At 36.9% G+C, this 14,023-nt stretch overlaps 1 protein-coding gene across 2 annotated transcripts; it reads right to left on the reverse strand.

The window, feature by feature from the left end:
- Positions 1-212: 212 nt before the first annotated feature.
- Positions 213-13,533, reverse strand: prim1 (DNA primase subunit 1). Of its 2 annotated transcripts, XM_062053941.1 has the most exons (14): positions 12,987-13,533; positions 12,804-12,927; positions 12,537-12,694; positions 12,357-12,463; positions 12,206-12,279; positions 11,983-12,119; positions 11,825-11,883; positions 10,782-10,893; positions 10,609-10,698; positions 5,057-5,189; positions 2,431-2,500; positions 2,222-2,343; positions 503-601; positions 213-417 (listed from the first exon to the last, which is right to left on the reverse strand). In XM_062053941.1, the coding sequence occupies exons 2-14, from the start codon at positions 12,913-12,915 to the stop codon at positions 398-400; spliced, it is 1,293 nt and encodes a 430-aa protein (XP_061909925.1). In that variant the 5' UTR covers positions 12,916-12,927; positions 12,987-13,533; the 3' UTR covers positions 213-397. The 2 variants fall into 2 exon arrangements, with proteins under 2 accessions (XP_061909925.1, XP_061909924.1); XM_062053940.1 differs by having other exon boundaries at positions 12,804-13,531.
- Between the last annotated feature and the right edge of the window lie 490 nt (positions 13,534-14,023).

Below are 14,023 nucleotides of genomic sequence, written 5' to 3' on the forward strand. Positions count from 1 at the left end.
CAAAATACACTAAAATACTTTGGGACTGGTCGTCCAAACAATTTATGTGAAAAACAATTCTTAAAAAAAACTAGTATTAATAAAAATAACAATTATTATTATTCTGTTATCACTAATATTAAACTCAATCTGACACAAAACATGTTATATGTGCACATGTAATTAACCAATGTTAAATACAAATGCAGAAATCAACTTTGACATATCATGGGTATCATACAATGAATATTTTATTCAAGAATGCAAATTCTATGTACGTTTTCATAACAAAGAAGGAAGAGAGTTTGAGGTAAAACATACAAGTTGAAAAATCAAGTGAGTGTTTATCTGTGAAATGAAAACATGATACAACTAAACACCACCAAAGAACATGGTAAGCATGGTCAGCTTCCGTAAATCAGAATTCCTTTTGAAGGTCTGAAAAGTGGGGCAGGACAGCAAATTAGTGACAGTAACAATACAATTTAAGATGTCAATGTTTTCTCATTAAAACAAATCTTACCACTCTTTCTGAGAAGTTCTCCTTTCCAAGATTGAGAGACTACATCCAGAAAATTATCAAAATACTTAATATATTTTGCAAGGCTGGTTCTTTTGTAATCTGTGAAAACAGTGAGCAGACAGTGCTTTAAAAAAAACAAAAACAAAAACGAACTGAAAGATCACTTTATTAAGTGTGTAACGATTCCTTTTTAAAATGATTTCATTCGGAATTTGTGTTTTCCAATACAATTCAGGGATATTTTTTTTTAGAATGATACGATCCAAAAAACAATTCAGTGAGATTGAAACGATTCAGTAACTTTTTAGCAAAAAATAAAAATTAAATAGTGTGACTGTTAAATAAATACTAGATACTGTGAAGTTTAATATATTCATGTTATTTCTTGTAAGGGGATTAGGTATAAAATAAGTAAACAACAATTAATGACATGCATCCCCATCTTATTTGAAGTGCAACCATCACTTTAGATTGAATTAACAAGAATAAACCTTTTCTGCTCTCATTTTCAATAAAAGTACAGTAACCAACATTTTATCAGTAGCTTTCCCGTCTACTTTTGCTGTTTTTCAACATAAAATATTCCAATATTAATATATATATAAAAAAAAAAGGTTTAATTATCAGTAGATTTACCTGAGAAATTAAGTGCAACCAATTTTTTTCAGATTAAATGAGTAGTGGTTTGACCTGCTACTACTCTCATTTGAATAAACAAGAAACATCATAAAGACATACTGGAAGTGACAGAAAACTATTTTCGGCAACACACAGGCCAAATGGTCGAAGGTGTCATGAACAAATTTGGAAAGGTAAGTAAAGTGTGACCACTTTTTAAGTCATAAATAACTTTTTTTTTTCTTACTTTTTCAATAATACTAATATACTGTGAGTGTTTATTACACAGTTTTAACCTTCTGTCCAAAGTTGCTCCATCGGCGAATTTGCTGCTCTGTCACTTCTGTTTTGTACGTAGCATCCTTTATGGTTTAAAGTCAAGTTTTGGCTTTATATTATTGTGTTGTGTCATTTTATTGGTTGTGGCTTTTACAACCGTGCTGTAGCTGAAAGTTTTTGTGTTGTAATTAATGATATAGGCTTGTGCCATTTGCATTTGGTATGACCTTTCTCGATCACAGTAGGTATCCGCCATTTTTGTTTTGACGACGCCACTGACGGGAAAAAAGACATAACGCTCAACGTCCTTTTCATTAAAAGTGCTAAACTTTATATAACGTCTGCCGTTCCTAAATACAATGTTTTCTTTTTTCTACTATTGATAAAATTGATATATTGGCTTTAAAATCGATGTTGGATCAATACTTACCTTGCGGAAGGCCAACTTGCTGAGCACAAATCGATTTGAAATTTAGGAATATACATGGATCTATCGTTAAACCCCTATTGATTGTCACGCTCACCTTTTCTATTTATTCCAACAAATATTTTAACTAATCCATTAGAGCAAATCTTGTGATGAAAGAAATAAATCAAATTCCAGGCAGCTGACAAAACTGTCTTAGGTATGACTATGTCATTAAAACACAAACAGGTAATTGACAACTGAGGTAATATTGATTCTAAAAATGACTGCTAATAAGTGGTGTAAAAAATTTTAAAAAAGGATAGGCTACATGTGGACAAGTGACACAATTTCTTCAGTGTCTAGAAAAATTGGGTGAAGAAATAAAAAGTATTGGTTGTGTATAATTAATTCACCTCTTAGCTTTCGTTTCTCTGCGGCTACTTTCTCATTATCCTTGTCTTCTGCCTTTTCCTCGTTTTTCTCCACTGCCACCTCCTCACCTTCCCTAGCTCGGTCCAACTCTTCACAGATCATACTACAGAGACATTTAAACATCAACAAAATATGAAAAGAGTATCAAAAGAGTACACACAAGTTCAACACAAGATCAGTTATTTCTGACCTGATAGTGGGCACGGTCAAAGGATCAAACTTATCCAGGTCTTTGAGGTCCATGGGAACAGAGATGCGCCCTGACGAGAGTTGAGAGATTGAAATACTCAACATTAGAGTTGGCAAAAGTATCGATACAACACACAAAAAATACCTGCTTTTTTCACAAATCCAATCACAATCGATTTTCACAATCGAATACAGCGAGATGTTTCAATACTCGCAAATTAAAAAAAAGTATGACAATAGTGTGACAGTGCAGCATAACTGTAGGAGTGGCGTAGCTGTTTCACAACACACCGGATGTGCGCCTGTTTTGCCAGAGAATAAGACGTAGCAAAAATGATCTGTGGGTCACCTTAGCTTATATGTACATTATAGATATTAAAAATGAAAGGAAGGTGTCTCTTGTGTCATGAATTTATTCAGTAATCAAATACAAGTGGCCACAAAAGTAAAGTATTTGCAGCATGAGTGAGAGCAGAGATCTGCAACCGCAAGCCCTCAGAGTGTGCATTACCACAACGTGCTGAAAAACCTCCAGAAGCGTGCAACCAAACCTTTAACATGAGAAGCTGACCTGAAGTTATTGGAATAAATAATAAAAATAATATATGAGAATACATTTTTCTTTATAGATTTACTGCTGTGAGTACACTACTACAACAGAGAAATGATCATGTTCTTACTGTATGTAATTGCTTGTATTATGACAAGTGATTTCTTACCCGGAACTGAAAACCAGTGGTGGTCAACCAAGCTAAGATGGCTGTTGTACAGCAAGCAGCACGCAAACTACCTGAGTACATAGAGGGCCTATATATTCCTGCAAAAACTAGATATGAACAAAACAAATCCAACTATGCAATGGAAAGGATCCTTATACTTTATTTTAAAAAAAAAAAAGAAAGAAGATTTTTTGAGTGAGGATTATTTGTCAGTGGAGTTACCAAACATATCGAACTGTCGTGTGCTCCTAAACGTTATTCTACATGACAAAACAGATGAAAACTTGGAAAAGCATGGAGGTCTAGAACTTCTTTGTGTGTGGTTGGGTCAAGGAAATTGACTCTCCCAGACAAGTATGCATCGTTTTGCTCAGGATAAGGTTGCTTTTCATGATTTTACTTTTGTCTACTGCCATGTTTGTTGCCAGCTCTTGCTGTTGCACGCACTGTTTACGAGTATGTGTGCTCTACGAGTAAGTTGGTCTTTTGACACTGACTTATGATGCCGGATGTCTTTCTTTTACAATATAATTTCATTCACTTGCAATTACCCATTTATGGAAGTAATTCGGCTTTGCTGTTGGCTTTCGTTAAGTTGTCTCCGCTGCTATGCTAAGCTGTAACAACATACCGCTGCGCGCGCACAGCACGCTGACTAAAGGTACGCAATAAATTCCGACAGAACAGCACAGGCAGGTAGCCTACTTTGGTTCCGTTTTGCAGTTATGTTATAGTGTCTTCAAAAATAAAAACATTTAAAAGCAAGACTGAAGTTTATGCACGTTTTAAATAAAAGTAAGGTTAATAGATTTTTAGGATCTTTCAAAATCATATGTAAGACCTTTTATGAGATTTTACGAACATTTTTGACATTTTAAGCCAAGGCCTTAAATTCAAATTGTTGGATTTAAAGGGGAATTTCACTTTTTTTTAATTCAATTTTGCTTATCGTTCAAAATCATTATGAGAGACATGACAATGCTTTTCGTGTCGTTCTTGCTATTTTCGGGTCTTAAATGGCTGTAAAAGTGTATCAACTTGTCGGAATACATACTCACTTTTATTCTGTCCAGGTGAGATGCATGATATGTGATCTACAATAAACTTACAGGGAGCGAGCAAGCAGCAGACTATTTGATGATGTAAATATAGGCACACACGGTAGTAATCACATCGCCGCTATAAACAGTTTGTGTGCGTTTGCGCTTATACTAACAATATCACTAATACTTAGTTAATATTCAAGTCACGAAATATAAATGTAGTATTGTTGGCGCTTTTTGAATGGTTATTTATTGGATTTTATGGGCGAAATAGAGGACCTCCCAATAGGTCCGCTGTAAGCACTTTTATTTACATTTATTTACAAGTTAGAATGCATTAAAAAAAAAATCCGTCGTCATGTCTTTCATGATTGTGAACGAAAGACAAATTTGCCACAAAAGTACAGTTCTCGTTTAAAAGACCATGCAGGTACCCTGATATTAAAATAACATTAAGAACAATATTGTTTGTTTAATACACCTTAAGGCTCCATGCGAGTGTGGTTCTTTTAAGAATATAAAATAGTTGACTATTGTTGTTATTTCTGAGCATATTTAGAAGCACGTCATTGTTTTGGTGTACTAGGAGGCTGCAGTCCATCGCTTTTCTTTTTAAATTGTATAATAACCTTTTGGAAGCTCTTACTGCAATTTGGATTTTGTACATAAATAGTAAGTAACAGCGATCTTAAATACTTAACAGCTTGAAAGAGTTTTCAATAAAAAAGTGAATTTAAAAGTATATGGGTTAAGTTTATCTCTCACATAAGTATTGAGAATTGTGAAATTGATAGGTATCAACTACTAAAATTCTGTACGGTGGCAACCCTCGTCACCATCATAAAGCCTGCTCGCTCACACATACCTGTCTTAGGGTGGACACTGAAGGGACTCTTCAGCAAATGGTTCACCCCTTTGCTGACATTCACATCGAGTCGTGGGTAACAATACTGCAACATGATTTCTTTCTCAAAGTGCTGACCCTTCTTGGCAGTTGCCTGTATATACACAGAGAACACATTTGTCATTAACCTTCTTTTGGAAGAAAGTAGGGCTGAATTATTATGGCAAACATAATAATCACGATTATATTAATTGTATTGTAATCACAATTAATAACACAGTTATTAATCAATTTGCAAACATGAGTATTTATTGTACCACAAAAACTCAACTTTATATATTGTTTCAAAAAACAAAAGATAGAAATGAGTAACAAATAAACCACAAGTAAAATAACAATATTAGTAACAACAATAACAATATAAAAAACAATACAATTCAGTTTTTTTGTTTTTTACCTTTTACACTCATTTTACCAACATAGGATGTGTCTTTGCGTGTCATAAAAAAAGATTTAAAACATTTTCTCTTAATAAATGCAAAAATCCTTACATTTATTGGTGCAATACATGTTTGGACAATGTTCAAGTTAAGTTAAGTTAAAGTTAAAGTACCAATGATTGTCACACACACGAGGTGTGGTGAAATTTGTCCTCTGCATTTGACACATCCCCTTGATCACCCCCTGGGAGGTGAGGGGAGCAGTGGGCTGCAGCGGTGCCGACAGTATTTTAATTCAAAGCATAATCATTTTGTAAATGTATCAAAAAGCGTTTTAAATACAATATGCTTTTGTAAAGAAATTCAATCTTTTATTTTGTTAACGCAGTCAGACCGGATGTTGCACACAGTTCTGTCATTGTAAAGATGGGAAGTGTGCTGTTGTTCTGAGCTTGACGATTTTTGAAGCATCTTTAAGCTGTTAAAAAAAGAGAGCTTCTCAATTTGTGACTGCTGTCTTGTTTGTGCATTGATCTTACATCCATGGTGTTGTTTACAACAACATAAGCAGATGAAATGTGTTGTGGGTGCATTAATTGTTCTTGCTAGCTTTAGCTTCGTAGTGTAGTCGCTGTTTCAAGTGGCCGTCTCACCTTGTTCAGTTCAGGACAGGGCGGTTGAAAATTTCAGGGATAAATAAGCGGTCTAGGACATTATAATTGTCCAAACAAGTGTTCATTCTCCTGTATTTCACTCATATTTTTGTGAATTTCCTGCACTTAACAGCGGATTTGGTTTCACTGGCCAATTCTATGATTCCGTCCACGGTTACGTTAACACGGATATCATATGGCCTTACTTTTTTGTTAGGTTCAGTGATTGTTGATAAGGCATATCAGCGCTGTGTCGAACAAGAAGTGGCAACCATGGTGAGATCCAAAACTTCTAGTAGTTGTGGTCTTTTTTTCACTCATCTGTTTCACTATTACAAGCTCCAGAATTTGCATGCAAATTGCACAGCCTATTAATCGTTTGTTTCCCGATTATAATATTTTTATGACCGTGTTAAAGGGGAACAGCACTTTTTTAAAAAATTTATTTTGCCTATGATTCACAATCATTATGAGACAAGAACACACTTCTTATTTTGTGTGGTTTTTTTCCCCATTTTTTTTAAAGATGATATAAAACGCTTTCAAGATGCGGCTAATGGGAGCCACTGTTGTAGCGTTCAAAGCCCTCTAAAACAATTTCAAAACCCTCCATCAACGTTTTGTATACATGCTGCAAAGCTATATATAATGTAGTAACAGACATGTTCATAACAATATCTAACATGTACAATATTTACCGTATTTTGGTCATTTACATTAATAGCGGGACTTCCTTTTCTGGCGCATTTATTTCCGTTTCCAGTACTTACGCAAACAAACACGTGACGTGAGTGTGTTGTAATCATGACAGACTTGGTAACAGACATTGGAGACGACTATTTTTGGACAAATGAGGATTCACAACCTTATCTTTTTGATGCTGAATATACGAACTGAGAATAAACTGATGCTTCTAGAAGCGAGCACGAAAAAGAGGGTCAAACGTTGGAGCAGACGGAAGCCCAGAGAGTGAGCTCGGTGCGATTTGGTCACACTGCAAATCTGGAACTTTTGAGCCAAGCTATACCGAATTATTGGAGTGCCCAAATCAACTGGAAACGTCCCCGGCCAGCTTGACCAAACGTACAACTGTCCATCGAGTAAGTTAGTATACTATTGATCATGATACATGCAGCACATCACCGTACACTACAGTACATACGCTGTCAAGCTAGCTGTGTACAAACAAAATATGAAATGTGGGCTAATACTTTACAGACACTGCAGGGTTTCCCCTAGATGTATCTGATCGTGGCGCTACACCACGGCTAAATTGAAGCCGCCACACCTTGAAAATTAAGATTTTTTTTTACGTGGAAACAAATTAAGTAATATATTGTGTGAACGGATATATAGCCTATATTATTTAAGCACTATTGACAAGTGATGCGCAGAAAATGTGGCCACTGTAAAACTTTGATCTACCGTAAGCAAGACGCACGCGAGTGTCTGGAGCCTCGGCGGTAAGACGAGGCAGCTTTGCTGCATCTTTGCTCCAGCGGCTGGCGGCTCAGCTCGGCTTCGCACTCCAGCCAGACCCACCCTGCCCTTGCAGCCAATCCTCGTCCTGAAGTTATGGATCTGACTTGCAGACTTCTCCTACCCGCGGCATTGTTTTAACATGTGATACCAGATATACAGCAGTGGCGATTGCTAAAGACTGCAGGGGAAGTTCAGTTTCCGGTAAAATATTTTTTAAAAAGTGTTAAAATGTGTTATTTTGTGTTTATATTTCATGGACTAAATGCGTGAGGATGTGTTTAACTTTAGTTTAGAATCAGATACTTTGGCGACTGTTGGCGCAACTTTTTTCATTGTTGCGGGAGCGTCACAGTGCTGCAGACAAACTACACAATCATTGGATAAATACTCGACTTTATCCCGAACACAGACGATGAGCGAGTGAATAAGAGTGATTGAAAGGGGGTCGCCAGGCTTCCGCATGATGATTGGATGACCAGTCTGGGCTGAAACCCTTTTGATTGACAGCAAAATGAGAAATCTTGGAATATAAAACACTGCCAAATAATTTTTCAACATTCATTCCATTGTTCCTATTGATATTTATATTTTTTTAGGTTAAGTTTTCTTTGTAAAATCTAGCATGTTTATATATTTTATCTGTCATTGTAGACTGTACTCATGTTAAAGAGTAGCTGAAAAATAGCTCCCCCCTACTTAAAAAGACCAGCAGCTGCCACTGGTGTACAGCTTAATTGTAAGAGTCACTTTGTACAATAACAATTACAAAAATAGAGCAAAGCGATATAACAAAAATGTTAATAGTAATGATTAATAATACACCTTTTTATAATTATTTTATTATTTATCATTTCACTTTGTACAATAACAATTACAAAAATAGAGCAAAGCGATATAACAAAAATGTTAATAGTAATGATTAATAATACACTTTTTTATAATTATTTTATTATTTATCATTTAAATTTATGTAAATCATGTTTAGCTTTCATATATATGCATCATCAACACTTACGCAAATTTTATGAGGGCGTCAAGTTAACCACGCCCCCACCGCCACATGTAATTTCAAGCTGGGGGAAATCTTGATACTGTAATATGATTGTTCATGTTTTTAGACATTACGGATTGGTGTCATATCACATTGTGTTAAACAGTACAAACTCAAATGCATTTTGTGCTGACGTGGAAGCAAGTTTATATCTTGTCGTACAGTAGTTAGCTTTTACGGCTAATACTGTAACAGCCGAAGTGTTAGTACGCTAGAAAAAGAGCTCCTCCATGTTCGCTTTTATAATAACAATGTCGCTACAGCTTGGTTATTTAACAGGTTACGAAACATAAATTAAGTATTGTTGGCGGTTTTTGAATGCATTTTTAAACTGATTTAGAGGTAGAATTGATTGCTACCATTAGCTGCACTGTGAGCCACATAGAACGAGCTGATTTGTATATGTTAGAAAGCGAAAAAAACAAAACCTTTTTTCTTCTTGTCTCTCATAAGGATTGTGAATGATAGGCAAAATTCTAAAAAAGTGCAGTTCCCCTTTAAAGGAGCCATATTTAATAATGTGGCCAGAAATGGTACTCCAATCACGGTCAAAATTCTGTAGTCCCCTCCCTCTCTCCCTGACTGAGGTTGCCAGATACGCAGCCGAATCCAACTCAATCGACGGGGCTACTCCAAGGAATTTCAAACGTCTACAGCCTCTTACTATGGGTTGGGTGCTTGGACCATAATAGCTAAATATATAAGCGTTTTGTCAACAAATCTCTAACACATTTTACACAGTAGTTAGGCTACTTTCAGGAAGAATATCACAGCAAATGACAATCATTTGGTTATTGTCAGTACTATCAGAAAACAAAGACTAAAACAAACTACAACCGATGCTAGCAATGGTTATACTGGTGAAAATAAGTAGAGCATGCTTAGCAGCCTAATGTACACCCAAAACTAAAGAGGAGACATTTTACCAAGGTAAGCCTATAGGCTACACGAATGAGGAATTATTTTATCATGTGATTTGGCTGTCTCCATACCTTTCACTTTGCCATGATGACAACTGTGCTAATGTTGGAACCTATTTCCTCAGCGTATCAGCATATTGAGAACAAAATAGGCACTGACACTACCCATATCCACATAGGCTTTATTTATCGAAGATATATTTTGCCCTGTCAGTTCGAATACACATCGACATACAAGCTAACGGGCATATACAGTATTTCCCCCGTTAGCCTATATGTCGATGTGTCATTGACCGGGCTAGCATGCTAATAAGCATTGACTAGGAGCTAAACACCATCAAACTAAGCATTCGTTGCATGAACATACTAGCTTTGTTAGACAAGATCATATACTGTATTGGACAATATAGTTTAAATACAAATTGCCCATTTCCATTTATAACAAGTAATAAGAAAACGTAAATGCCTGACTTACCTATCAGGGAGGAAATTAGCAAGTTTGGTGTCGGATGAAAAAATATTCTCCGCCTTCAATCGTCTCCATCTTTCAAAAGCATTCCCAATACAAATTCTTGTTTTGTTCCTGGCTTTGTCATGAATAAGTTGAGAATCGTAATGACGCCTTTTAAATTTACTAAGGTCTGACATGTTTAGTAACTTTACCAGTGGCAGTAGCTCGACGAAGAGGGTGGTGTGTAACTGGCAACCTGGATGTGACACACTCACAGACTTTCCAATTGGTCAAACGGTATAGGGCGGGACATCGAAATTAAAACAATAACAAGTTTTCGGGGCTGTAAATCTAATTTTGAAATGAGCATATCCCTGCTGAACTACTGTTATCAGTTATAGAGGTATTCGAAAAGAACATGATTTATTAATGCCTTTTGACATATCAGGGCCATTTAATGCTTGACATGAAATGATTACATATGGCTCCTTTAAGCCATAATCAAAATCAAAATGTGATTCATTGTCTAGCCCTACAAGAAGGTATAATTATGTAACAACAAAGAGCATCACCAACCTGTTTCCTAATTGCATGGTCCATGATGAGATTCCATCGATTATCCGGATTTCTCTCATTTTTGAAATCCTGCTGTAACTCCTTTCGAACATGTAGACCAGGGTTAAGGGTCAGTTATGCTTCCATTTGTACTCTACAGTTAAAGGGGTGGATGAACAAACAGGAAAAAGGATATCTTCAGGCAAAAGGCCCAGCACTTTATCAACAGACTCCTTGCGTCCGAGGATGTCCTGTTCTTGCAACGCGTATGTGGAAAAGTAATGCTCCACCACTGCCAGAGACTCTCTGTTGAATGTATACGTAGACTTTAATACCAGAAAGTTAATGTCAACGCAAGGATCAAAGGGCCTTACAGTGGAACCTCAATTTACAAACCTCATTGTACAAACTTTTGGATTTACAAACCACAGGCCGAGTAAAAATATGCTTTAGTGTACAAACCTTGTCTCAGTGTATCAACATTTCATCCACCCATTGTGTACCTGCATCGCAGCAATTTTGGGCATGACAGCACATCCATTGTGGGCGGGCTGATCGATCTCCACTGCTCATTCTGTCAGCAGAGTAGTGCTGTCCTTAGCTAATTTTGTGTACTTTAGGTGGTTTTAGCCTTTTTACACAATTTTTAAATTTTGCCAGCTCAATATGAGTGCAAAGACAGCTATGGAAAAGCCATATTTGGTTTGAAACATTCAGGAGATATCCATAGCATAGTTCAAACTTCCTCCCCCAACCTTCCACTGAATGCAGAAAACATTAACCAACAAGGTAAGGTAGATGTTATTTTTTTTAAATTCCTAATAATTGTAGCGACCTGCCTGTTAGAGTTAAGGAATTTTGTGATTTCAAACGGTTAGTGCACCACAGGGCTAGTGACAGTGTGTGTGTGTGTGTGTGTGTGTGTGTGTACGTGTAAGCAGGGCGGCTGCATAGGAGGAGGACATTTGAGCAAGTTTTGTTGTTTGTTTTTTTTTTAAATAAAAAGTTGACCCACCCTTTTCATATTTCTTTGATACACAGCACTGTATAGCACTTTATATTGCGTTCAAACTTGCACTAAACTTTGGACTTTTGTCAAGGCTGAAACACATTATTCATGTTTACATTTTTTCTCTCGAAAAAAACTGCTTTAATATACAAACATTACTAGTTACAAACCCTGTTAAGAACAAATTAAGTTTGTAAATCGAGGTTATTCTGTATTATAAAGTCATACTTGATAAAGGGATGAATTGGATCTGTCAGCACCACTTTCTTTACAGTATCTTCACCACCCTGTGAAATGACAAAACATTTGCTCAACACAAGAAAATCTACAAGGACTCATGTAGCTGTCTTACAGTAATGATCTGGTTTGATCTACAATGCTCTTACCTTGATCAAACTGAGGTATTCTGCCACTGCAGATCGAGCAGATACCGAAAGCTTCCTGGCAGATTCATCACACACCCAACAATGAACACCCCTTCTGCCAGAATACACCCACAGGAGGAGCTGGAAACCAAAGTCATCTAGAATAGCGCAAATAAATCGTTAAATCAAAGTCAGAACTTTGTGTAAAGGAATTCATGAGGCTTATTAACCAATGGGGACCAACCTCTAAGCGCTCTGTCCAAGATTCGTATGGCGATAGTCATCAGAGTCCAGCACTTGTGACAAATGTCTGCAGCACTGCAATTCAAGTGTGAGTGGACTCAGTGGCTGTCAAGAAGTACATTCTACAAATACCAATTGCATGAGCAAATTACCTGCAACAGCTTCTGACATCATCATAGTCCGTCATGTCGATATCAAACACCAGCTCCTTCTCAAGAGCCTGGAAGGTTCCAGACTTCACTGTGTTGTGCTGACTAGGCTGTAAATATTAAAAGCAGTCAAAAATTATTAAACTGACAGTTTGTGGATTATGAAATATTATGCCGACATACTCTGTGGCTGTAGACTGCTCCAATGTCGATTTTGTATGGATTCATCTTCTGCATTTCTTTCTCCAGCTCGTTCTGCGTGGTAAAAGACTGGTAGCGGACGTATATGTCATCTTTGAGGGTGAAGGAGAACTCTCGGTTCTGGAAGTAGTTCTTTTGCACTTATGTCGCCATTGGAAAAATAAATTATATCAGTAAGTGCATCTGTTCATAATAATACACGGAACAAAATCATGATTTAAACGTGTAAGTAAAGTACTGAACGCTCACCTCCTCCATAGTTTAACCAGCGGTAGTACTGGGAGAATGGAAACAGTCGTCGGTAGTAAAGCGGTAGTAAATCCGGCAGACTGGCCTGGTCATAATCTGATGGTGGTGGCATTCCCCCGCAATACTAAACTGTCGTTAAATTGTGAATAAAGTGTCTCAAATGTCTTAGTTTTGTACACCCACCGACTGTCAACTCGGTGTGTTGTTTTGCGACAGACACAACGCGGGAAAACGCTTCAGCAAAGCACACAGCCAATCAGAAAAAGGCTGCTGGGTGACGAAAGCGGATGTTAGAAGTCCGTACAGGAAACGTTGTAATGTATAATATAATTATAAAATAAAGGTAAATTCATATCTTATCAATAGCAAACTTAGACACGGCGTTTAATATACCAAATACAAAAGTTTACGATGGATGATTATTGTTACAAAAAAAAGCGAGAGAGGAAGCTTCGGAAGTCTGGTTAAGTATTAAACGATAACCATATGGTGCAGGTCATATGTGGACTCTAGAGCAGTGGTCCCCAACCATCCGTGCACCGATTGGTACCGGGCCGCACAAGAAATAAAACAATAAAATAGAACAATCAATCAAATCAACCTAAAAAACACAATATATACATTATATATCAATATAGATCAATATAGTCTGCAGGGATACAGTCCGTAAGCACACATGATTGTATTTCTTTGTGACAAAAAATAAATAAAAAATAAATACCATAACCCCAACCCACCCCCCTCCCCCCACCCCCGGTCCGTGGGACAAATTTTCAAGTGTTGACCGGTCCGCAGCTACAAAAAGGTTGGGGACCACTGCTCTAAAGCAGAGTCTATTGAACTGACTGTATCAAGAACTAGCCTGTTAACTGTGGTCGACCAGCTGAGACATGCGCAGGTTGTAGAGGGGCCCACATGTTGATTGTAAAACACCTTTCACATCTATAGAGGGCAGTAAAGTCCCAGTTATTAAAATAATTCCCAGGGTTTGGATTCCCTTTAACAATAGGTTTTCATACACTGTACTGTAATTCCATCCATCCATCCATCCATCCATCCATTTTTACCGCTTATTCCCATCCATCCATTTTCTACCGCTTGTCCCTTTTGAGGTTGCAGGGGGTGCTGGAGCCTATCCTAATTGACAATTAAATAAGAAAAAAGGTAATTCCATTTTCATCATAATTGCCCCCTAATCAATAGACAAATACGCCAAGAAA

The sequence above is a fragment of the Entelurus aequoreus genome, linkage group LG07, assembly GCF_033978785.1.
Source record: "Entelurus aequoreus isolate RoL-2023_Sb linkage group LG07, RoL_Eaeq_v1.1, whole genome shotgun sequence".
In the NCBI taxonomy this organism is placed as follows: domain Eukaryota; kingdom Metazoa; phylum Chordata; class Actinopteri; order Syngnathiformes; family Syngnathidae; genus Entelurus; species Entelurus aequoreus.

Bases quoted from the DNA above. Each gene is read 5' to 3' on its own strand.
- prim1 (XM_062053941.1), bottom strand. From the start codon at position 12,915: ATGCCACCACCATCAGATTATGACCAGGCCAGTCTGCCGGATTTACTA. The intron at 12,695-12,803 runs GTGAGCGTTCAG...TGGCGACATAAG, and splicing joins CTGGTTAAACTATGGAGGAG to TGCAAAAGAACTACTTCCAG. The intron at 11,884-11,982 runs GTAAGAGCATTG...GTCATTTCACAG, and splicing joins AATACCTCAGTTTGATCAAG to GGTGGTGAAGATACTGTAAA.